Genomic DNA, 24,716 nt, shown 5'->3' with positions numbered 1-24,716 from the left:
TGGACGCTTAAATAGGTGTACACGAGATGCCGGTATTCACACCTTTCCACGGGCACCTGTTAGGTACCGTTCATAAAGCGTAACGAACCGAACCGTGCAACTGGTGTAGTAGCACGTTTCAGGGTCTGTAATAAAAATATTTGAGAAATAAATGAAAATATGCTCACAGTTACACGGTATTCTCAATATGAATAATATAATGGGACAGTTGCATGTCGCATACAACAGTCAACGTCATGTTAGGCTATTAAACCAACAAAATATAAACGTTAAGATAATCACTAAAACCAACAATAATGATTAAGGAAACAATCAACATTAAACGTTTATCGTTTGTATACGCGAGACGTCAACAACTAAAAAAAGGTTTATTTATGTATGTATGAACAGGTGCAAAATCAGCTCTGTGGTTTTTATAATAAGATTCCTTTATTTAGATGCAAGGACTTTGAATGTTTACTATGTCCCTGTAGAATCTATGTTAATTAAACGATATCTTTGTATAAATTAATCATATTGTCGAACATTATCGTCAATAGGAAGTCATGCAAATATTAAGGTGTACGAAAGCTAACTATACTGAAAACTCTGTTTTATATAGATTTAAACCCTTACGCTACAATTGCCTGAAATAAAAGATCAAGTTGTTCTGCTATTTGTTATGCAAGGACGACCCAGTTCTACTGATTTTGGGTGCACATTATCTGACCTTATCAGCTCATCTCCTTCATTGTTCTTACCAATAAAACAGATATTACAAACAAAAGAGACGTCTGCGTCATCATTATAATTCAGTTTGGTATCACTCAGTCAATCATGTCCACGGTACGTGCAATTAAAACAATAGTTAAAACCCGTACAAAAACAAGTTTAGATCTTTGTAGCAAATAAACTGGCTGGTATAAATGTTCAACTCGTTTTGATTTTTAAACGAAGTTCCATGTGTAACTTACCGGTGTAAAGACAAAGTTGTTGATTTCACCCCGGAAGATGAAGATATGTATTATTCAAGAAATGTATAAGCTTAAATCATTGGGAAAAATAGAGCAGATCCAGGGACATGGTGCATGGTAAGAACGATTCCCTTTACATCTACTAGTTTATCAGCGGTCAGAAGTAATGTTTGTCTCAGACATTCTGCTTACCAAAACATAAATAAAAACATGTAACAAAGTTAAAAAGAATAGATATGCAATGTTTAAAGTGAGTGAATGTATGATCATAACACAATATATTTACATGTTCTGTGTCTGTGAAAACATTACGAATCAATTTTGAAGCCTATTACTCATAAATTCATAAGAGATGAACTATAAAAAAGGGGCGTGTCATATAGCATAACCGAAAAAAAGTAGTTGCTGCGCCGCGTAGTAATACATAGCATGGGTAGCAAGTTGTGTCGGCCTTTTCTCAGTTCGGATCTGTGTTTGTTCCGCCCGAGATATTTCTGGACCTTCGTAGCCTCGACCCTTCTAGTTAAGTCGGTTTGGTTAAGATAATATTTCAATGTTAATTTTTGTTTACATAGAATTTGCTTCTATAATCGACATCAAACTTATTTTTTTAGGGGGGGGGGGTGTTAAGGGGAGAAATTGAACGGGATTTGACATGAAATGTAGATATGTTACGATAGGTCAAATCATTATTTTATTTTATTAATTATAATTATTGACTCTTTTTTGTTCAGATTATATCAAACAAACAAAATATGTTATTTTGTTTATAGTTTGCTTATATCATCTCTATTGCACTTCGAAAATGTCAAGAAATAAATATCCGTGAATCCGGTGTTGACATTTGAATGCGGAATGATTCAAAGCCGCTGAAGCATCTTGGTTAATATACATGATCAGATATATATTTCAATTTTTTTTTGTGTCATGGTAAAATGTTGAATTTTGTGTCGACTATAAGATCGTAAAGAAACAGAAAATTATGATTGTCACAGATTTTATTTTGTTTGTGTGATAAAAACCTCGTCAAAAAGTGGGTAGAATTTTAACCACTAAAGACTGAACTATTTTTCTTGCTTGCCAAAGCTTTGAAGCTTGAAAAATAAAGTATTATTGATTAATACATATTTATCCACCAAATTGAAATTGAAATGCATAAATTATCTACAGATAATAATACCGTGTTAATTGTCAACACACGCCAGAACCGGTACACATATACATATATATACCCCACATTTGCTTGTGTAAACAATAGCGTTAACTCTTACCCGCTCCATTGAACGCAGATCACCGTTATAAAATTCTCTAGTCTTTTTGGCAAAACATGTCACTATAGTAGATTATTAAGGTCTTCCGTTTCCAACGGAAGACCTTATAGAGATTGTAATGTTTTTTATTATTATTTTTTTCCCATTTTTTGTCCACAAGATATCTCAGAGATGGCTGGATCGATTTACTTTAGGTTTTCAGGAGTGATAGAATATGATCGTATCTCGAGGAGTTTTTTTCATTTTTTCAAAATCGACTTTCTGTCGTCTGTTTCCTGTCCCGCGACAAAAAGCTTGTCACATCGAGATCTCAGAAACGATAAAGATTTGAACATCCAAACTTTGAGGGATGATAGACCTATAGTTGTAAATGTGTTTAAACACTTTTGTTTTATTCGGCGTAACTTCCGGTCGTCACCGGAAGCTCTTCAAATTTTTTTGTTTTTACGTATTTAATTTATTTTCCATAGAATAAAAATATTAGTATAGATCCTAACATATGTCATCTATGCAATGTTTAATAAACAAAAAAGTACTACTTCCGGTGAGATATCTCGATTATCTCAGGAAGCTTTTTTAAAACATATTTTGTACCCGCAAGTTCTCAGGTACTGTACGTGATCAAGACACAAAACTTTCACTAATCATAGACATTTGATTGAAGATGTGTTTAAACAGTTTTATTTTGTCGTCCGTCACTTCCGGTCCACAGCGGAAGACTTCAAACAAATCAAACTGTTTATCCGTTAAACTGTTTTTATTTTGATAGTTTTAGCTACTTTGATGAATAATAATGAAAAATAGGAAATTAAACAAGATATAAAAAATTTAAATTTCATTAAGCACTTCCGTTTGTCCGTTTCCTGTCCCGAGACAAAAAACCTTATATCGAAGAGATCTCAAAAACGGTAACGACTTCAACAACCAAACTTTGTAGGATTATAGACCTGTGTATGGACACGTGTTAACACTATTTTGTTTTAACCGGCGTAACTTCCGGTCGTCACAGGAAGTACACCAAATTCTGATTTTTAAAAAATATGTTGGTTATTTAGCATGGAAATAACATTTTAGTTACAAAAATACAGGAGGTCATCCACACATGGTAAAAAAACCAAAAAAAGTTCTACTTCCGGTGAGACATCTCAAATATCTCAGGTAGCCTTCTTTTAAAAAAACAAACTACCCCAAGATCTCACAAACAGTGAGAGATCAAGACACAAAACTTGTATGGATAATGAACATTTGAATGAACATGTGTTGAACGGGTTCCATTTGGTCGTACGTCACTTCCGGTTTTCACTCGAAGTGTTCAAGCAATAAAAGATTTTTTGTTTTGTTTTAACATTAGAATTTTTTTAACATTTTACTCAATGTGATGAACAATAACGTATCATAGGTAAATGTACTAAAATACGTATTTTCAATTTCTTAATCACTTCCGTTCGTTCGTTTCCGGTCCCGAGACAAAAACCTTTTCTCAACGAGATATTATAACTAACAAAAACTTGAACATCCAAACTTTGAGGAAAAACAAGGCAATGTATGAAGATATGTTTACTATGTTTTGTATGATCCGGCGTAACTTCCGGTCGTCACAGAAAGTACTCAAAAATGACGTTTTGTCTTTTTGTTTTGTTTATTTCTTGGGAATTCCTTTACAGTATAAATTATATCCGCTTTCTGTTTACAAGATAAACGGATCTTTTGTGCAGATTTATATGTGAGGAACGGAAGACCTTTTTGTTGCTATAGCAACAAGAGTCTAGTTTATTTACTTATCTATAGGGATGTCAGGTTTACACGTAGAGACAAGTCATTTAACCGGGGAGGGGGTGGGGAAGGGAGGGAGGATTTCGGGCAATAGTCGAGTATTCATTGATTTATTTGAAGTTGCGTTTTCTTTTCAAATAGAATTACCCTGAGTAACAAACTTCTTGCCTAACATAAAAAAGTATACATACAACTTAGAATAATACACAAAAATACTGAATTTGGTTAAAAATAAATTATTATTTTTTAGTCTTAATATATGTTAGCAAGTTTCTTCGCTTTTCCTATTTTGTGTGACGCTTGCACATACTTGAGCACAGACCTTTATATTAGCGTTACATACCAATCTATATAAGTCTTAGTCCATATTATATCCTCTCCCAAATCAACTATTAAAACCAATATAACACTTCTAAAACGACTAATAATGTTGTTTTAATTGTACAAACTGGAAATATTATAAATATAAGTAACAAGAAATCATTGTTTTTAATATTATGAGGTGATAATTTGTGTTGGACTGTGGTCAAGTTTATCATAAAGTCCGACTCCTCGAATAAAATTAACACCTCATAATACCCCAGAAATGGTTCCTAATTCCTTAAGTATTTCCATTTATTACATGTACATATATAACCCTTAATTGACTGAATCAGTTACAATTCCTTATCTAAATCACTCGATAGTATCGGTAACATTTCAAATAACACATTTAGTATTTAAAGCCCACAGTTGTTCAAGATACCAGCGTTTTTGTAACGGCCTGTAGGATATCTCTTTAATTGTATCAACTAACTTGCTACAGACGAGAAATTACCAGCTATTTTAATGTTCAATCAGAGTTCCATGGACAAATATATTTTTATTAGAAAATCGGTATGTTCTTTTTTTTTTTACTCAATACCGCACTGTACTTCATATACATACAAATGATATGTTTCCTTTGATTCAATATTGCTGTTTCAAACTAAAGTTATTACTCAGTGTCAGAAATTTAGGACAAACCAATATGTGTATGCTTATAACAAAATTATAATAAACAAAATAACGATTTAATTATGTATCTAAAAAATATTTTTACTTAATCCAAACAATTTCTAACGTGAGGTTAAAGCCACACAACCGAAAAACAAACTAAATTAGCTTCAGGACTCCTCAGTAAAAGACATCCCGTTTATGTGATACCATCTTAGTCTTACTCATAATCGATAACAATCAATTCTATCCAAGGGAGTTGAATTGACAAAACACAATGGCTGTTTTGAACAATGTAAAAGATTTAAATTTATAGCGCAAAACCTCTGATTGACGATCAAATTGTTTATATAAAATAACTGGAGTGTAAGGTCCATATATTGTGCGATCCTACAAGAACTTGTTCAAAAACTGAATTTAGTATCAGCTGTGTTGTGTACTGGAGGTGATCGATAAAGATAAGACATTGATGTTGCACGTTGTATTGAAGAACAATGCAGATTATTTGTTATTGACAAGGGAGTTGAATTGATAAAATACAATGACTGTTTTGAATGGTGTATAATATTTAAATTCCTCATGCAAAACCCCTGTCTAGCGTTGAAGATCATGTCTTTCAAAGCAAATGAAGCATATGGCTCAAACCTTGTGCAGTATTTTATGAACTGTATCTGATTCGGAATACAACTTCAACTTAAATTTGTTTAAATTTATTGAGTGGTCAGGAAACAGCTGGACCGAAGCATTGTTTTGGAAAGTGGAGAGGGGGACGAACTTGCCCAAAATCATGACAAGCAAACAATGAAAATAATAAAAAATAAAAAAGCTGACCCGATAATCTTCAAAATCCTAATCCGTTGTGGGAAGTGTGTTGCAACGCACTTTAAAATTATTTTTCAAAGTGCGTTAAATTCGGGATGAATAAACCCACTGTATATTTTTTCAAAGTACGTTAAATCTAGGACAAAGTCAAGACACTAAAAAACCCACAAAGTGCGTTATCAACATTTTTTATCAACATGACACTTAACGTATTTTGAATAAAATGTATAATTAGGAATCGGTCGATACAGTTGAGAACGCCATGAAAGAATTTATGAATTTTGTATAATTGTCAAAGTAGGGAGGAGTTTCATTACCTGTTGGAATGTTATGCAATAATTTTTGTTCAAAAACTTTTGTAACTTATTGTTGAACACCAGCTCTGTGTTACTTAAGAAGGCTGGATGATTTTGACCATTTTAGATTCTATCAATCTCCTAAAAAGAAGAGTCATATGTATACAGATAAAACACAATAATTTAATTCTGGTTTTATCGCGGGACTCAACTTGTACAGTAAATTACAGAAAATTAAATTATAAGGAATGAACTCAATATTTACTCAAGTTCGCGGATTATAAAGCGTAAATTATCCCAACCCAGGTTATTCTCGTATAACTTTGGTAGACATTAAGTTCACTTCTTAAATATACACACTTTTAATCTGAAATGTTTAATAGTATGTAATTAAACATTATATAACTAATTATTAATAAGAGTATGTATACAGACAAAACACAATATACAACTTTTAATATGAAATATATAATATGATAGTTTATAATTAAACCTTATATAATTAATTGTCTGTATACAGATAAAACACAATATACAAACTTTTAATCTCAAAATATTTAATATAATAGTTTATTACATACTTAGTAATAAATACAGGTTTTTGGCATATGTGATACAGATGACATCACACAACTCATATCGGCCTCCGGGGCTGATACAGGTTATCAGCCTTAGGGCTGAAACGGATCCATATAACACCCCTTGCAGAACTCCTCTGCCTTTTTTGGCTACGGCATTTGTGCATGCTTACAGACGAAAAATAAAACATTTCTTGCAGTCGACATTTTCAAATGCAGTTTAAAATAACTTCTGAAACACGAGGAAATTTTAGTTCTGTAGCAACATGTTGGTAAAACAATAAGATTCCATTGTTTTTTTTCATATATAGACTACTTTCAGATAATATTTAAAATCAATTTGTTCAAGTTAATGCCTTTTTACATAATTTATTACGAAGTATGTAATAAATATAATAATAACTACCCTTTTTCCATATCAGACCCTGTATAAGCCCTCGACCAATATCATTCCTCGGGCCTTCGGCCCTCGGGCTTATATTGGAGTCTTGGGCTGATACAGGCTGTGATATGGAAAAGGGTATGTATTATTCTCTATATATAATTAAACATTATATAATTAATTAAGAGTCTGTAAATAGATAAAACACAATATACAAACTTTTAATCTCAAAATATTTAATATAATAGTATATAATTAAACATTATATAATTAATTAAGAGTATGTATACAGATTAAACACAATATACAAACTTTTAATATCAAGTATTCGCGTCGGTTGACAATTTCCCGGAGTGTCAATATCAACTGCTACCCTCCCAAACAGGCACTATTTATATAAAAAAAATTTAAAAGGACATGTTCTTATTAGAAAATAGCGTAGTTACATTTACATGTTTACATGTTAGCACTCTAAAACTTAGGCTTAATGTAAACCTCACTAAAGAGGTTGATTATATAAGTAATGTCCTTTACGACACTGAAGTCAACATGCTATTAACATGTTCATGCACAACTTACAAGAATACTGTAAACTTATTACATTAAGCTGTGTATTATTTTTGGCGTTTTTCGGAATGCAGCTTCCGCTTATTCAAGTGCATCGCTAAATGAAATGCATATATGTATATGAATAGTCACATTCAGGTAGACGCTAATTTAAATACGCGCCAATTTGTTCCAGAACTATTTTCCGCCAAATACCGTACACGCAAATTATAATACGTTTACACTACATCCGATATCAAGGGACGGTACTGTAAGATAAAAAGAATAATCACACATGTAGAAAGAATTTTAAAAGAATAACACATTAAGAAAGAATTTTATGAATTATCCTGGACTCATGTCATATAAATTGGACTACGAAGCCAGTAATACAATACATTGACGTGTCTGCATGTTTTCTGTGAAGTGATTTGTTGCATTTTTTAAACAACATTTTATTTAAAGATACAGATTGGTACCGATTTTCAACTCCATATCTTCTATAATACACTTTACCATTGGATCCTTATTATTAGATATCATCGTAAAGTTGGATGTCCAAATAGCAAACAGTACAAATAAAAATGAAGAAAAAAATGTTGAAACGTGTATTTACAACGTAAATCGAAATTTATAACACGGAATCTTGTCACCCACACATATATCCAATAAGCCACAAATGAAATTTTAACAGAGATAAATGTATCTCCTTTTGATAGATTATGGGTCACATATATCACTTCCATTATCACCTTTAGACATCCTCTTGAACCTTGAACCATATCACCCCTTTTCCTTAGTTTGAATAATATAGGGAATATTGTCGCACTATGACTCTTCAAGGATTCAATCAAATTTTCTTAACAAATCATCGTCTATTAATTTACGTCAAAATTCGGACTTTTCCTTCCTCCTTGCAAGTCTAAAATATCATTCAAATGTTATCCATGTCTTTCCCAGATTTGTTGACCTCGATATATTTACTTCATGTTCAAAATTAAATCATGTGAATCCATGTCTGCTCAGAATAAAGGATTGTTTTTTTTTACATGTAACACTTGTTTTACAGGTTCACTGGTCCATGAATATACATGTATATGACGAGTGTTTGGTTAGGATTCAATCATTATTTGTACATGCACTTCAAATTCCCATTGACTCTTAACAGAATTCCTCAGTAATGGAATGCATTTCATGCACGGATCTAGAACTGTATAAGGTCCGGGGGGGGGGGGGGTGTCAGGAGATCCGGAACCACCGCCAACCCCCCTCTTCCCTTTAGAAAACTATAAGTAATTAAATGAATCAAAATAAACATTGTAAAGTTACCGAAAATGGACTGCGGAACTCACTGGTAACAAATATACCCCCCCCCCTCTTTAAGTTGGCATTCTGGGGCCCGTTTCACAAAGCATACTCAGGACTAAGTTGTATCTTAGGAAAGAACTTTTTCCTAAGTTCATTACTTATCCGTTTCACTATTCCAATCTTATCTTATGAATTTCCTAAGTTATGTCTTAACTTTAAGACAGGTAAATCGATGTCTTAGGAACAAACTAAACATGGCGACTGTCTATCTTAATTGATTATATGCATATTAAGGTTGAACAAAGCTATTATCAAGATTTTTAATCTTTTCAAAAAGACGCAATATACGTTCCTTATAATGTAAAAATTAATGACTGGCCATAAAAATGCGAGATTTATATGGTATATGGTAAAAAATTATTCATTTCAAAGCTCCGTCGATAGATACATTACCCTAAACTGCAAACTTAAAAATTATCAAAATATACCTATATTTCTTCATGATCAGTTAAATTTGTGGTGTAGACTTCTAATTTTTACATTTTTTAGATTATCTGATCGCACACGCAGATTGATAGCGGGTATAGTTATAGCTAGAGCACTGATGTAAATTAAATTATTCACGCCCGGGAATCACTGATCTCTTAAATCGTTTGATAAAATCAGTAATACATACTAAATAAATACCCAATTATACAGATTGACTGGATGAATTGTCCTATCCCTCCGAGAAAAAAGCCTTTTTTACGGGAGAAAATTTAGGTGCTAGGTGTGTTGTGTGTGTGGTTTTTTTTTTTTTTGGGGGGGGAGGGGGTGTTAATTGATTTTCATGATTTGGGGAATTAGCTTTGTTCTGCTTGTCAAGATTTCTGATGATCTGTCACCCCCCCCCCCCATTCAATTTGCTTCCGACGCCACTGCTAAATACATCGACTAAGAACGCTAGACTATAAGTAGCCGCTGGAAAATGCTGTCTTGATTAAGAATATTGAATTGTTATTACACACACACACATTATGCATAAAGATAAAAAAAGTTATAAATATCTTTGGCCGAAATGACTTGGGGACGAAATTTTTTGGATACCGAAACAACAAAACGTCATCCTGACATGTGAACAGACGATAACACATGTAGAAAGCGGAATTTGAGAGATATTCAGTTGGATGGTTGACTGTTCATCGTGTAAGAAATGAAATCTTATAGATTGTTCTGGGTTACAAATTCTATTATATTGTACAATGTGGTGTATTTTTCATGTGAATTGTTCAGGGCTACAGATTCCATTAGGCCTATATTGTACAATGTGGTGAATTTTTCTTTTTATGCCACTGCCGGAGTGTCCAAGGAACGGAATGTCTCGAATTTCTTCTGAACAAAGTTTACAAATATCAATGAACTTTTTCATATTATATGTTACAGGCAGACGTTGTTGAGAAGGAGAAAGATCTAGAGCAAATATTTAATGGAAGAAATATCTGACCAGTAATGAAACCCGGGACCCACACGTTTCTATTGCGAAGCTTAAATTTGGCATATCTCTACTAATAGATTAATTCAGGTAAGAGAGAGAGAAAGAGAGAGAGAGAGAGAGAACGAGAGGGGAGATAGAGAAGGGGAGGGGGGTGTTGGTAATATGGGTAATCAAATCCGGATTAAGATTATCATCACTATCAATCTGTCGAATGACAGAGTAAATTCTAGAAATAAAAAAAAATACATGAATTGTACTTACACATGCACAAATAAACTGTTGTACTGGAAAAATATAGTTTTTTTACTGCATTAATAGATAAATTCTCCAAAATAGTAATCAACAAATATATATTAATTAATATATCGCATAGCCCCCTAACTCCGTCACTACCCTAACTCCGTCACTTTCGGGAAACTCCTCGCCGTTTGAAATCAAGTTTGATTATGACGTCGTTTTTTACATGTCAACAATCTTTAATCAAAGGTCAACAATTTGCAACGGTTAAATTTAAGAATGTGTCAAAAAATAACAGAATTAAACCTTGTTCATTTTATGCACCATTAATTGTGTGAAATCAGCTTAAACTTTTTCACGGGTGCACTAAAATATCGATATTTCTGAAATGCGGGCCCATTCGATCATTTACGGTGGTCAGTCATTTTTAGAGAGGTCAAGATGAAACATTTCACATGTAATACATTTTTGATTAAGGTAATTAATACTTTTTTTTTAGTTTGCAATAGCCTAAATACAATTTAAATTGCATGAACCATTTTTACTTATTATAACTTGACCTAGATACAGATGGAGTTTTAACTAAATTGTTAATGTGTCTTCATTCCCTGCCATATCATAGAGCATGAGGGTGACGGAGTTAGGTTCACAAGGTATGATAGCATGTTAGGTTCATAAGATATATTAAGCACACGTTGTAAACGTCGTATTCGGAGGGATTATTTGAATAAAGATAAAAATATTTTTGTTAATAATTTTATAAATCATATTGTTTTAGATTATATTTAGTGATTGCAAATGATAAAAACCACAACAAATAATTAACAGAGAAACGCGGGAGGTTTTCTGCTTATAGTGATGGAGTTTGGGTACTCGGGGATACCCTGTGGAGCTATATTTATAAACCATTGTAAACTGTAAAATTATTGGTTTTAGAACATATAACCCAGTTATTCAGCCAATCAATTGTCCCAAATTCTTGTCAATAATGCAGTCTTCGTGATAAAGAAATTTTCTTTTTTTCGAGTACTGAATACTTTTTGATTGGTGGAAACTTTGAAAAAAGGGGCGTTTCGGAATTTTTCGTTGTGTGACTTTACGTATATATATAACCCCCCCCCCCCCCCCCCACACACACACACACACACACACACACACACAAATCAAAGAAAAGCTGCCCATGAAAGATACTATATATTTTAAATCACAATGAATTCATGAAGAACCTTTCATTCTTTTCCTTTTTAAGTTGCTGTTTGGGCAAATTTTTGACCGATTAATTATATTTATTGAAGAGAGAACACGGCGTTTGCATATTTGATTACCTTGTACAGAATTAAGGTATATTTTTAATCATTTGTATAGATTTAACACTTTAACACAATCAATCTCAATATCAATATATTGAAAACCGATATCCTTCAAATCATCTTCATTCTAACATGACGTGATTGGAAGTCAACCTTAAACAATTCACGTGTTCGATTTTCATGTAAATAATCACCAGGCCTCTACATGTCATTCTACATGTCATTCAAGGCACGGCAATATTTGGACACAATAGGGGCGGTGTATTTTCCTCAAATCTTTAATTTCGTTGGCTTGGGTTCTGTTCTAAGACAGTAAGATCATATTAAGATTTCACTTCATATGATCTTACTATTATGTAAAATTCCATTTTTGAAGCATTTTAAGCATTTCCAGAATGAATACTATGTTGTGACCTGAATTAAAATTCATGTTTTACATGTGTTACAGTTTTGATCTGGTAATCTGGAATTTATATCTGAAAACAAATCATTTGTAATTTTTTCCAACTCTGTCAACTTATTAGTCAAAGTTTTCAAATAAGAAAAAAAATGATAGGATTTCCATAGAAAGGCTAATGTGTTATTCAAAGTTTACATGTAGTTAACGGTCTAATTTTAACTACATGTAATAAAGCAAACGATGCATTAATGTTTGTGACTGACATATGATATTTTGTTTATACTTTTTAACCGGGTTTTCCAACGGAAAAATCCGGTTATTAAAATGGTGAAAATGGCGGGCGGGTGGGCGGGCGGGCGGGCGGCTGCCAAAAGGGTACCCTCATTGTACGGATAACTCCTCCTACAGTTTTCAAGATAAGAAATTGTTCTTTTGCAGATCAATTGTACATATATCAGAGGTGTGCATATTGCTAGGATTTTGATTTCCGATAATTTATCGAAAAAATACCAGCTTTTGAACTAAGTCATTTTTTGGCAAAATATTGCATATGGGGAACCCTCATTGTACGGATAACTCCTCCTACAGTTCTCAAGATAGGAAGTTGTTCTTTTGCAGATCAATTGTACATATATCAGAGGTGAGCATATTGCTAGGATTTTGATTTCTGATAATTTATCGAAAAAATACCAGCTTTTGAACTTAGTCATTTGTTGGCAAAATATTGCATATAGGGTACCCTCATTGTACGGATAACTCCTCCTACAGTTCTCAAGATAAGAAGTTGTTCTTTTGCAGATCAATTGTACATATATCAGAGGTGTGCATATTGCTAGGATTTTGATTTCTGAATATTTATGAAAAAAATACCAGCTTTTGAACTTAGTCATTTTTTGGCAAAATATTGCATATAGGGTACCCTCATTGTACGGATAACTCCTCCTACAGTTCTCAAGATAGGAAGTTGTTCTTTTGCAGATCAATTGTACATATATCAGAGGTGTGCATATTGCTAGGATTTTGATTTCTGATAATTTATGAAAAAAATACCAGCTTTTGAACTTAGTCATTTTTTGGCAAAATATTGCATATAGGGTACCCTCATTGTACGGATAACTCCTCCTACAGTTCTCAAGAAAGGAAGTTGATCTTTTCAAGATCAATTGTACATATATCAGAGGTGTGCACATTGCTAGGATTTTGATTTCAGAAAATTTATAAAAAAAATACTAGCTTTTGAACTTAGTCATTTTTTGGCAAAATGTTGCATATACATGTAGGGTACTCCACTGGATAAGGGTTGACATGGATTATGGATACAGTTTACATAAAAGAAAATCCGGTTTGCTGTCACATTGACAGCTTTTCACTTGTTAGGTGTTTCAACTTAAGTTCAAGGTAGAAGTAACTGATCCAGTTTTGGAAAAACATTAGTAACTATGGTATAGTATGAACATTAATTTTATTTAATTATGATACAGCAGTAATTTATTCAGCTAACCTCTAATTATCAACATAATATAGGTTGGGGGAATTGACTGACATCTGTATACATGACATTCAAACTGTGATTTAGATCATCTTCGCTAGCCAAGGGTTTCCCGTCCACTTTGCTCCCCATGGATTTAGATTAGAGGTAACCTTCTCTGACACTTAACAGAGTCAGGTTAAGGGTGGTAATGTTGATCATTTTTAATCACATTTTTTTCAGCTGATCCCTCTCTATTATTTCAATAATAGTATTAATTGATGACTTGATCATGAATTATCTGTTTACACACAAACCTGAAGGTTGATTGAGCTAAGTTTCTGGGAATCTACCGCTTTTAATTAAACACAGTCTCACTGAGTTTTTAATAAATGTACAATTTATATATCTGTTCTTAAATCATTACATTCATGTTTAACATATTTAATTAAGCTAGAAATGCAAAGAGTAATAAAGTCAGTTATTACAAAACAGTTCCAAACACACAAGTTAGATAAAGATAAGTGTGTTAGTAATTCTCTCTCTCTCTCTCTCTCTCTCTCTCTCTCTCTCTCTTTCATTTCTCTCTCTCTCCGCCGCTGTCTGTGTATACCAATGGAAATATCTCTAATATATCATTGAATAAGTTAAAGTCATTTCCCATTTTTAATCTCTCTCTCTCTCTCTCTCTCTCTCTCTCTCTCTCTCTCTCTCTCTCTCTCTCTCTCTCTCTCTCTCTCTCTCTCTCTCTCACAGTACTTATGCTTTCCTATATGCTGTAATTGTAAAATCATTTACTATCCAAAATATTTGCTGTATAATATTACTTTGTGTTTTACATGTACTGGTGTGTAGAATTGTGTGGTCTCTTTATAGGTTTTAAGTGTATGATACACGGAGATACAGTGGATGAAGTCAAGAAAAGCAAAATACCTGGTACATATGTGGTATAGTATTTATGGTTTTTTCATATATATATATATATATATATATATATGAATTTTTATAACGCAGCTAATCTTTTTGTTTGTTGGTCACTCAGGAGACCTATTGCTATCACTCGTCTGTCGTTGTGTGTCATTCATAGATATCATAGTAAACAGCTCTTAAATAGGTATGAGGGTAGTAGTCATTGTGTCAGCCCTGGGGTAGGAACTGTTGTCCCGAGACCATAGGCCATTGTCAACATCAATTTCTTACCAAGGTATTGACAAAATAACTATTACTCTCATCCTTATTTAAAGTATGGAAAAATATATTCTTATGGTTATGTCAGGGCTGGGATATTATCTTCCCAGGGGACAGTCAAATATTCAGCCAGGTTAAGGGGAGAACCAGTCATAGACCACAGTCAAATACTCAGCCAGGGTAAGGGGGAAAACCAGTCCTAGACCACAGTCAAATACTCAGCCAGGGTAAGGGGGAAAGTCATTCATAGGCCACAGTCAAACACTCAGCCAGGGTAAGGGGGAAAGCCAGTCATTGGCCACAGTCAAACACTCAGCCAGGGTAAGGGGGAAAGCCAGTCATTGGCCACAGTCAAATACTAAGCCAGGGAAAGAGGGAAAGCCAGTCATTGGCCACAGTCAAATACTCAGCTAGGGTAAGGGGAAAAGCTGGTCATAGGCCACAGTCATATACTCAGCTAGGGTAAGGGGGAAAGCCAGTCATTGGCCACAGTCAAATACTAAGCCAGGGAAAGAGGGAAAGCCAGTCATAGGCCACAGTCAAATATTCAGCAAGGGTAAGGGAGAAAGCCCGTTATAGACTATCAGCCAATTGTCAAATGACCTCAAATATAATTGATGTGTTTCAATTTCAATAGAGAGCAAAAGAAGCAGTACATGTTATAGAGACAAGAGAGACAGAGAAATATGGTGTCATAGAAAGAGAGTGGGTACATGTTTAGCAGAGAAAGTCTCTCAATACCTTTTCCCATTTGTTCTCTGCTCTCTCTCTCTCTCTCTCTCTCTCTCTCTCTCTCTCTCTCTCTCTCTCTCTCTCCGCAAAGAAAGCAAGCATACCTATGAAACCAGAGAGGTTTTGAGAAAGGATATAGAATGATAGAAGGAATGAGAAACAATCTAAGCAAGGAACGTCTTAGAGATATACAGAGAGAGAGAGAGAATGAAAGAAAAGAGAGACAATGGTACATGTACCAGTATATGAAAGTCAGAGAGAGAGAGAAAGAGTACTTGTCTGGAAATTGTTCCAGAGTGAGAAAAGGATGGAGAGATAAAAAGAGAGAACACAAGATTACATGTTAAACAGAAAAAAAATTAGAGAGAGAACAAGAGAGATTAAGTTTAGCAATGAAACTCTCTCTCTCTCTCTCTCTCTCTCTCTCTCTCTCTCTCTCTCTCTCTCTCTCTCTCATAGAAAGCAAGCATGTGAAAAGCAAATAAATTTGAGAAAGAGGGATAGAGAATGAAAGAAGGAATGAGAAATGAGTACAAGCTAAGCAAGAAAATTCTGAGACATATACACAGAGAGAGAGAGAATACTTGTCTTGAAAATTTTCTAAAGAGTGAGAAAAGAATACTATGGTTTTATTAATATTCAAGGGTATCAAATTTCGTGGATAAAGTGAAAATCACAGTTTCAAGGATACGTAAATTCGAGGTCAATGATCCTATCAATACAAAATCTTAATAGAAATTGCACTTCAATGCACATTTAATTTTGTGGATCAACTTAACAACGAAATCCACGAAAATTGTTATTCAAGAATATTGATGAAACCACAGTAGATAGAGAGATGAAAAGAGAAAACAAAACAAAAAGAGAGAGAGAGATTAGGTTTAAAAGTGAAACTAAGAGAAAAATTAGAAAACAAAACTTTCTGTTAAGCAGGGGAAATGGGAGAGATAAATAGAGGAAGAGAAAGAATGAGAGAGCAAGGGTACATGTTTAACAGAGAAGGTCTAAGAGAGGACGACCAAAAGTATATATATAGCAGAGAAAAGTCTTATATAGTGAGAAAGAAATAAAGAAAGAGAGCAAATGTACATGTACATGTCAGAAAAAGAGAGTAAATGTTCATAGAGAAAGACACTGGTTACATGTTTAGCAGAGAAAGAATGTATATCATTCCCTCTTCCATAATTTTTCACTTTAACATGTATATTTGTTCTCTCTCTCTCTCTCTCTCTCTCTCTCTCTCTCTCTCTCTCTCTCTTAGAGAGAAAGCAAGCATGTATGAAAAGTAGAGAAATTTTGAGAAAGGGATAACAGGGTTGTCTCAAAAAATTGAAGTAGAAGTAAGTAATAAAAAAGTAAAAGGGGTATGGGGGTCTAGCTTATAGCTAGATTGTGTTTAAATGCAATAATAGCAAGGTAATTATTTTTGATTAGATCCTCCCCAGGTCTTAGACACAACCCTGCTTGGATAGAGAATGAAAGAAGGAATGAGAAAGCATGAGTTCAAGCTAAGCAAGAAAAGTCTGAGAGATATACACAGAGAGAGAGAGAGAGATTAAAAGAAAAGAGAGACAAGGGCAGATGTTAAGCAGAGAGAGAGAGAGAGAGAGAGAGAGAGTAAGAGGATGAATATTTGTCTGGGAAATGTTCTTGAGAATAAGAGAAGAATAGATAAAGAAAAAAAAAGAGAATACAATATTACCCATACATGTAAAACAGAGAATGCCAGGGATAATGAGAGAGAAAGAGAGTACACATGTTTAGTGGAGAAAGTTTGAAAGAGTAAAGAAGTATACAGCAAACATTTATTTTTGAGAGAGCAGCAGTATGTCATGTGTGTAAGAGAGAGAGAGAGAGAGAGAGAGAGAGAGAGAGAGAGAGAGAGAGAGAGAGAAAGAAGAGAGAGAAAGAAGAGAGAGAGAGAATACATGTTTAGCAGATAGTCTTGACCACACCCTCTCCCATACTTCCTCTGCTTAACATGTATGATCTCTCTCTCTCTCTCTCTCTCTCTCTCTCTCTCTCTCTCTCTACATGTTTAGCAGACAAAGTCTTGACCACACCCTCTCCCAGACTTCCTCTGCTTAACATGTATGATCTCTCTCTCTCTCTCTCTCTCTCTCTCTCTCTCTCTCTCTCTCTCTTCTCTCTACATGTTTAGCAGATAAAGTCTTGCCTACACCCTCTCCTGACTTCCTCTGCTTAACATGTATGATCTCTCTCTCTCTCTCTCTCTCTCTCTCTCTCTCTCTCTTTTATGTCAATTATATTTTGGGTCATTTCTTTTTTACAAATTGAGTATTTCTGTAACAGAGCCAGAATGATGAATCATTATTTATATGCATCATCATGTATTTTTGTAGGGAAATATATATTATATATATGATATTTGTATATCATTACTTTCAAGTTAGATCAATTTTAAATGAAAACATTCCTTATAAAATGTTACATTTTATATGGAAAAAATAGTTGACATCTTTTAAAACACTTTATTCTTTTATTGAACAGGTTGTGATTTTGAGACCTAGTCCCTCCACACAATGGAAACAGCAAGCACTCCATGTAAAGTACATCAGTGTTCTAAGTGTCCGGGGGACACAGAGTACTATTGTGTATCGTGTCCATGTGATCTGTGTCCCCAGTGTAAAGAGAACCATGTAAAATATCTCCAAACAATAGACCATGATGTTGTGTCACACCGTGATAAAATCAACTACATCCCAACACAAGAGATCTGTGTGAGACATCCTAGCCATGTTTATACAAAGTACTGTGAACCTTGTCAAGTTCCTGTGTGTAATTCTTGTTCCGAGGACCAATCACACAGATTCAGAAGTTTTCTCTTTGGCCAAGGACAGCACGAAATTCTGGATATACAGGTAGCTTATAAAACAAAGCGACAACAACATAGAGGAACCATTCACACCTTCAGTGAGGCTCTCTTTTACAGACCTGTTCTCCTGCCACGAATCAAAACTGATTTCAAAACCTGTCGCACAGAATTCTCCCTCTATCAATCAGAGATGTTAACAAAGGCCCAGACACTGAAGCATCTCATTGACTATTTACAAAAAGATTTCATGTGTAATGTGTTCTGTGACTTTGATTTCAAACACAGATGTTTAAACAAGAAGAAAGAAATGATCATACATATTGTCAGCCTACAGAGATATGTATACATATATGAACAGAGGAGAGTAATCAGACCGCTACAATTCCTCTCCTCCATAAAGACAGCCCTCCCCCAGATACATCCTACACTCCACACCAACCAGCTCTCCATGACTGAGTCACTCAACAAGGAGGATGTGATGGAGTCACTGAGTGCAATCCAAATCACAGAGAGAGGAAACCGACGCGTAGGAAACCAGTTTATGCTGAAACTGACGTCTGTTCCTGAGCTCCATCAATTTCTCACAGTGACAGGTGTTGATTATTGTTTACACATTTCCTGTGTGACATCAGACCGGGTCTGGGTCAGTGATAGAAACAATCTCATCTTGACAGACACAACAGGTGTCCCTCTACATCGTTTGGAGGATTCAGGTAGTGGTTTATATGATATAGGATTACACACAGTAAACGGTGAGAGAGAACTGATTTATATAGATAGGGATTATAACATCAACAAACTGTCAAAGGATATGAAAACAACTACCACATTTATAGTGAGCACAGACTCGACATGGGAACCACGGTGTGTGTATTGGTCCCTGTCCACTGGGGATCTCCTGGTTGGGATGCGTAATATACATACAGAGACAGGCAAGGTAACCCGGTACAACCAGAGTGGACAACAGACACAAACCATACAACATGACAACACAGGATGGGGACTGTATAGATATCCTAACTATATAACAGAGAACAACAATGGGGATGTCGTGGTGTCTGACTTGTCTGGTGCTGTAGTGGTGACAGAGCGTGGAGGAAGACATCGTTTTTCCTACAGAGGACCTCCATCAGGATCACGACTACAGCCACGTGGAATCTGTACTGACGCGCTGTCACACATCCTGGTGTGTGATGGTTTAACCAACACAGTACAGATGTTGGACAAGAACGGTCAGTTCCTGTCACATCTACTGACAAAATCACAAGAAATGGGTGAACCATGGAGCCTGAGTTATGATGTCAACACTCAACGTCTCTGGGTAGGATCATGGGAAAACAACAAGGTGTGTGTCTACAGGTATATCATCAGACAGGACGCTTTGACAGGTAAGTCTGAGTCATTATCATTGATGTAGTATATATGTGTTAGGTATCATACAGGTTTCAATGAGATGTAAGTATACCTTAGTTATTTTTGTTATATCACACAAGTCATATTAAATTGTTAATTCAGTTTATATCTATTTCATTGTGATTGTAATTCATATATTACTTATATATCCATGTAATTGTTATTCATTATAACATGGATGTACATGTTACCATATGTAGTTAATTTCTTTTTTTTTTATTTATGTTCAAACTTATTTAAATAAGATGTAAACAAATATCATTCTTATGAAAATAAGTTATCCAAGAGAAATTCATTTTAAGCAGTTAAATGAGTTTGATAATTACTTTAAACAGAATTCAAATAATGTAACCTATTTACTTTAATCAGAGTATTTAATTAACTTAATCTACTCCTTGTAACAATACAGGATTAGAACTCTATGTTTGATGTTTGTAGATCAAAGTCGTGTGATGGAGTCACTGAGTGGAATCCCAACCCCAGGGACAGAAAAACCACAGCAAGGAAACCAGTGTCTGCAGAAACTGATGTATGGTGCTGAGCTCCATCAATCTCTCACAGTGACAGGTGTTGGTCGTTGTTATCACATTTTCTGTGTGACATCAGACCAGGTCTGGGTCAGTGATGATAAAAACAATCTCATGTTGACAGACACAGCAGGTGTCCCTCTACATCGTGTGGATGATTCAGGTAGTGGTTATAGAGGATTACACACAGTGAACAGTGAGAGTGAACTGATTTATATAGATAGGAAATATAACATCAACAAACTGTCAACGGATATGAAAATAACTACCACATTTATAGAGAGAAAATACTATACATGGGAACCACGGTGTGTGTACTGGTCCCCGTCCACTTGGGATCTACTGGTCGGGATGCGTTATAGATGTACAAAGACAGGCAAGGTAACCCGGTACAACCAGCGCGGACAACTGACACAAACCATACAACACGACAACACAGGACGGGGACTGTATAGACAACCTAACTATATAACAGAGAACAACAATGGGGATGTCGTGGTGTCTGACTATGATGGTGACTATGGAACTGTAGTTGTGACAAAGCGTGGAGGAAGACATTGTTTCTTCTTCACAGGACCCCCATCAGGATCAGGACTACGGCCATGTGGAATCTGTACTGACGCGCTGTCACACATACTGGTGTGTGATGATACAACCAAAACAGTACAGATGTTGGATGAGGACGGTCAGTTCCTGTCACATCTACTGACAGAATCACCAGAGATGGATGCACCATGGAGCCTGAGTTATGATATCAACACTCACCGTCTCTGGGTCGGATCACGGAACAACAACAAGGTGTGTGTCTACAGGTATATCACTAGACAGGACGCTCTGACAGGTAAGTCTGAGTCATTATCATACACATTAATTAGATATAGATTCATTGTTTTTTTCAAAATCAAAATCTTTGGGAGCAGGGTATGGCCACATTGGGGAATGGGGGAGGGTTTTTTGCAATTTTACAAAGGAAAACATTTGAATAATTCACAAAAACTCAGATGTTATTATATACAGGTATGGTTAACTTATACGCAAGCATTCTGACTTATTGTTGATTCTTTAAAATTGTTTAGATTCAGGCCCCTGGACAATGTTTGGGCCTCAACAGAACTGCACTGCTCAATATGTGATGTGACTATAAAAACATCCTGTTACAAAGGGTCTCAATGGAAAACGTAAGAATATGTAGGATTTTATACAGGATCTATTATACTACATTGCTTCGATAATTTGTATATGACGCAATTTAAAAGCTGATTTTATATGTTTATTGTTGCTTAGGTGAGCGATATGGCCCATGGGCTTCTTGTTTTTATAGAAGTTTTAGTGACATACTCATACCATAGCTTGCTTAATTATCATTTGATGGTCATTTTCTCTACCGGCAAGGTGTGTGTGAATAGAAAATTCGGACTAGTTGCACATTCATTCAACGGATTTTTTTTTTTGCGTCAGTAAAACGGACCAGTAATGCCTTGTTTTAATCGTCCCAGTAATTCCCTGTAAATATGGTTTCCCATTTCACACTCTCACGAGAACAAGATACAAGACTATGTACATCATGCATTGTAAATAAAATAATTCCATTACATAAGACTAACAGAGTTGTCGTTCCTTCGAGTGACGTCACAATGGATTTCTTGCACATTGATCCCACAGAATTTTTCGGCATCAGTAAATTGCGACCCACAATGCAATTTATCAATGTCGGACGATCTCACTAGACTTGATTCCCTCTCGCGAGAATAAAAGTAAAACTTTTGAGAAACAGATAAAGTGTGTAATTTCAAGAATATCGTGCTTTTTAAGTAAACAAAACAGTATATTTCACTTAGTTTTTTTTTCAGGGTTTTTTCAAAGAGACAAACGACACTTGACCTACGTGAACTTTGACGTCACAATAAGGGGAAATTACTTTAAGTAGTTATTGTAAATCTGCTGAAATATAAATAACCAAAATCTTCTCAAAATCTTGCAAAGCTCACGAATGGGAACATTCTTTTTTTTTAAATAGGAAACAGTTGTAACTTGCTCTCATTTGGATGAATGCTCACATTTATTTTATTCACTATATATTTACAGTAATTAATTTCCAGTATGAACTAATTGATTTTCACTCCAATGTAATTTAATGCAATTTATAGAATCATTTTGAGAAGCATACATTCGTATATTAAATGTTTAGTGTTTTACTTAATTTCTACATAAGAAACTAATAACATGATAAATGTCTTTCTTTCATGACACAAATCCATTCCACATAGTGATCAACTTGATGATAAAACCACGTTTGATTGTAATATGACACCTTTCTTTTTTCACAGGTTACGCACCCAACTCTTACAGTTTCTCACCACCCCGCATCAACACTCAGTCACGCTTGAACGGCTCAGGACCCTTCAACAGTCACGCTTCATCGCCCCTCCATTCAAGTGTCCATCAGTCTCCATACAGTCCGTCCTATATGTCTTTCAGCTTTACTCAGAGACATCTCCTTAATGGAGCTTCTCCATATCACTCACTAGGGGGAGCCTCTAGTGGTCACCATGTCAACAGCAATGGAGTAACCAGTGTGATCTCTCCTTATCAGTCAGTGGGAGTGGTTTCTGATAGTAACCATGTCAACGGCAATTTCTCTGTCCATAACACACCAACTACACGGGACTACAGCAGCAAACCACACCCCACTTCTGAAAAATTAGGTGCTAGAAGGTGAGATATATAAATAAAAGAAGTTAGACACAAAATATCATACTACTTTCATTGGTTTTGAATTTTTAAATTTTACAATATTTGACCACAAAATGTGTTTTAAAAATGTTTGGAAAATTAAAGATTTTAAAATTTTTATTTATGTTTAATTGAAGAACTTATTTCATGTAAAGTCCTGTTACAAAATAAAGGTTTTTTTTTTCTTGCAGAAAAATTCTCTCCTCTTCCTCTCCCACCCCCACAAAAGTTGGTCACTCATCTCCAGCACGTCGAGTAAGGATCAGCGAGCCCTCGCCCCATGACGACTACATCTCTCAACTCGAGAATCTGCATCAGAGACTTAGTGGGATGAATTCTGGTGAGTGAGAGTGTGGGGTCAAGTCTCAAAAGTGACACCATTGTATTGCAGTGGGTCAGGTTTAAATCCAAGAATGTTCTCAAAATTTCATATCAGCCTATGATACTTTTTGGCTGTGAAAAAGTAATCATAACAGTCTGTAATGACATAATGAAATTGATGCCTATTGTTTCACTGCTTATTTATTTTAAAAGAAATTAACTGTTTTAAACAAAATTAAAAAAAAGCATTGTTTTTATCAGACATATTTTCATTTTAATTTGTAACTCAGTCAATCAAAAAAAAAACAACATCATTTTGACACATTTTGTTTGAAGACATCCATTCATTTTCCACTGCTTGAAGTGTAACAGGATCACCAAACGGTGGTACATCTGCGCCCGTTTTGAGTAAATATTGCACCATATTCAGTACCTTTACTTTCACTTTGAGTAAATGTTGCACCATATTCAGTACCTTTAGTTTCATTTTGAGTACATGTTGCACCATATTTAGTATCTTTACACCGTTTTGAGTACAGATGCACTAATAAGCACTTTGTGTTCTTTCATCACAGATGAAAAAAAGTGTAGCAGACATAATGTGATGTCGATGTAAGGTTTAAAAGACTGGGTCTGACAGGCGTTTGGTTCCTCTCTATTTAAACCTTTGTCTGTGATGTCCTCAAATCTCTGTCCATTTGGTGCTTGTGATGGTTTTGTGTGTTTTAGATATACTGTTGATTGTGATGTGTGCTACTAATGATAGGATTTGTGTGTAGGAATCGATTATATTATAACCATATTATCAATTATAAAGGATGTGATTTGTGTGTAGGAATCATTTATATTATAGCCACATTATAAATTAATATGTAAACAGTGTGACTGTTGGACCGAGCGCAGATTTAACACAGTACAGTTTGATATGTGTACAACAATTTATTTGAAATGCACACATTTGGATCCGCCTTCTTTTAAAATCATAAGCAAAAGTTAAACTAAACGTTGCATGCTCAGTCTACATTATGACGTCATGTCTCGTACGTAAAACGTACAAGTATTGTCTTCGGAAACAGCCGTAGAGAGTTACGTGATTCAAACAAAATTTTATTTCTTCTTACATTTAATTCATATCTCGACTACAGGTAATAAAAATTGAATACTTTATTTAGT

General features: G+C 34.8%; 2 protein-coding genes across 2 annotated transcripts in view; both read left to right on the top strand.

The window, feature by feature from the left end:
- The window catches only part of LOC109617272 (hypothetical protein), a 167,733-nt gene that overhangs the window by 140,195 nt on the left and 2,822 nt on the right, over positions 1 to 24,716 (top strand). The window contains exons 2-3 of the mRNA XM_066073589.1: positions 22,817 to 23,204; positions 23,414 to 23,562. Of these exons, the coding sequence (XP_065929661.1) occupies positions 22,957 to 23,204; positions 23,414 to 23,562 (397 nt within the window). The 5' untranslated portion in view covers positions 22,817 to 22,956. The remainder of the gene's footprint in view (positions 1 to 22,816; positions 23,205 to 23,413; positions 23,563 to 24,716) is intronic.
- The window catches only part of LOC105330472 (uncharacterized), a 320,443-nt gene continuing 309,427 nt past the window's right edge, over positions 13,701 to 24,716 (top strand). Inside the window, exons 1-2 of the mRNA XM_066073568.1 lie at positions 13,701 to 13,767; positions 14,670 to 14,740. The gene's annotated coding sequence lies outside the window, so the exon portion shown is untranslated. The remainder of the gene's footprint in view (positions 13,768 to 14,669; positions 14,741 to 24,716) is intronic.

This window comes from Magallana gigas, chromosome 10 (genome assembly GCF_963853765.1).
Source record: "Magallana gigas chromosome 10, xbMagGiga1.1, whole genome shotgun sequence".
In the NCBI taxonomy this organism is placed as follows: Eukaryota; Metazoa; Mollusca; class Bivalvia; order Ostreida; family Ostreidae; genus Magallana; species Magallana gigas.
The sequence above is the reverse complement of the archived record's forward strand: the minus strand, read 5'-3'. Positions and strand labels throughout refer to the sequence as shown.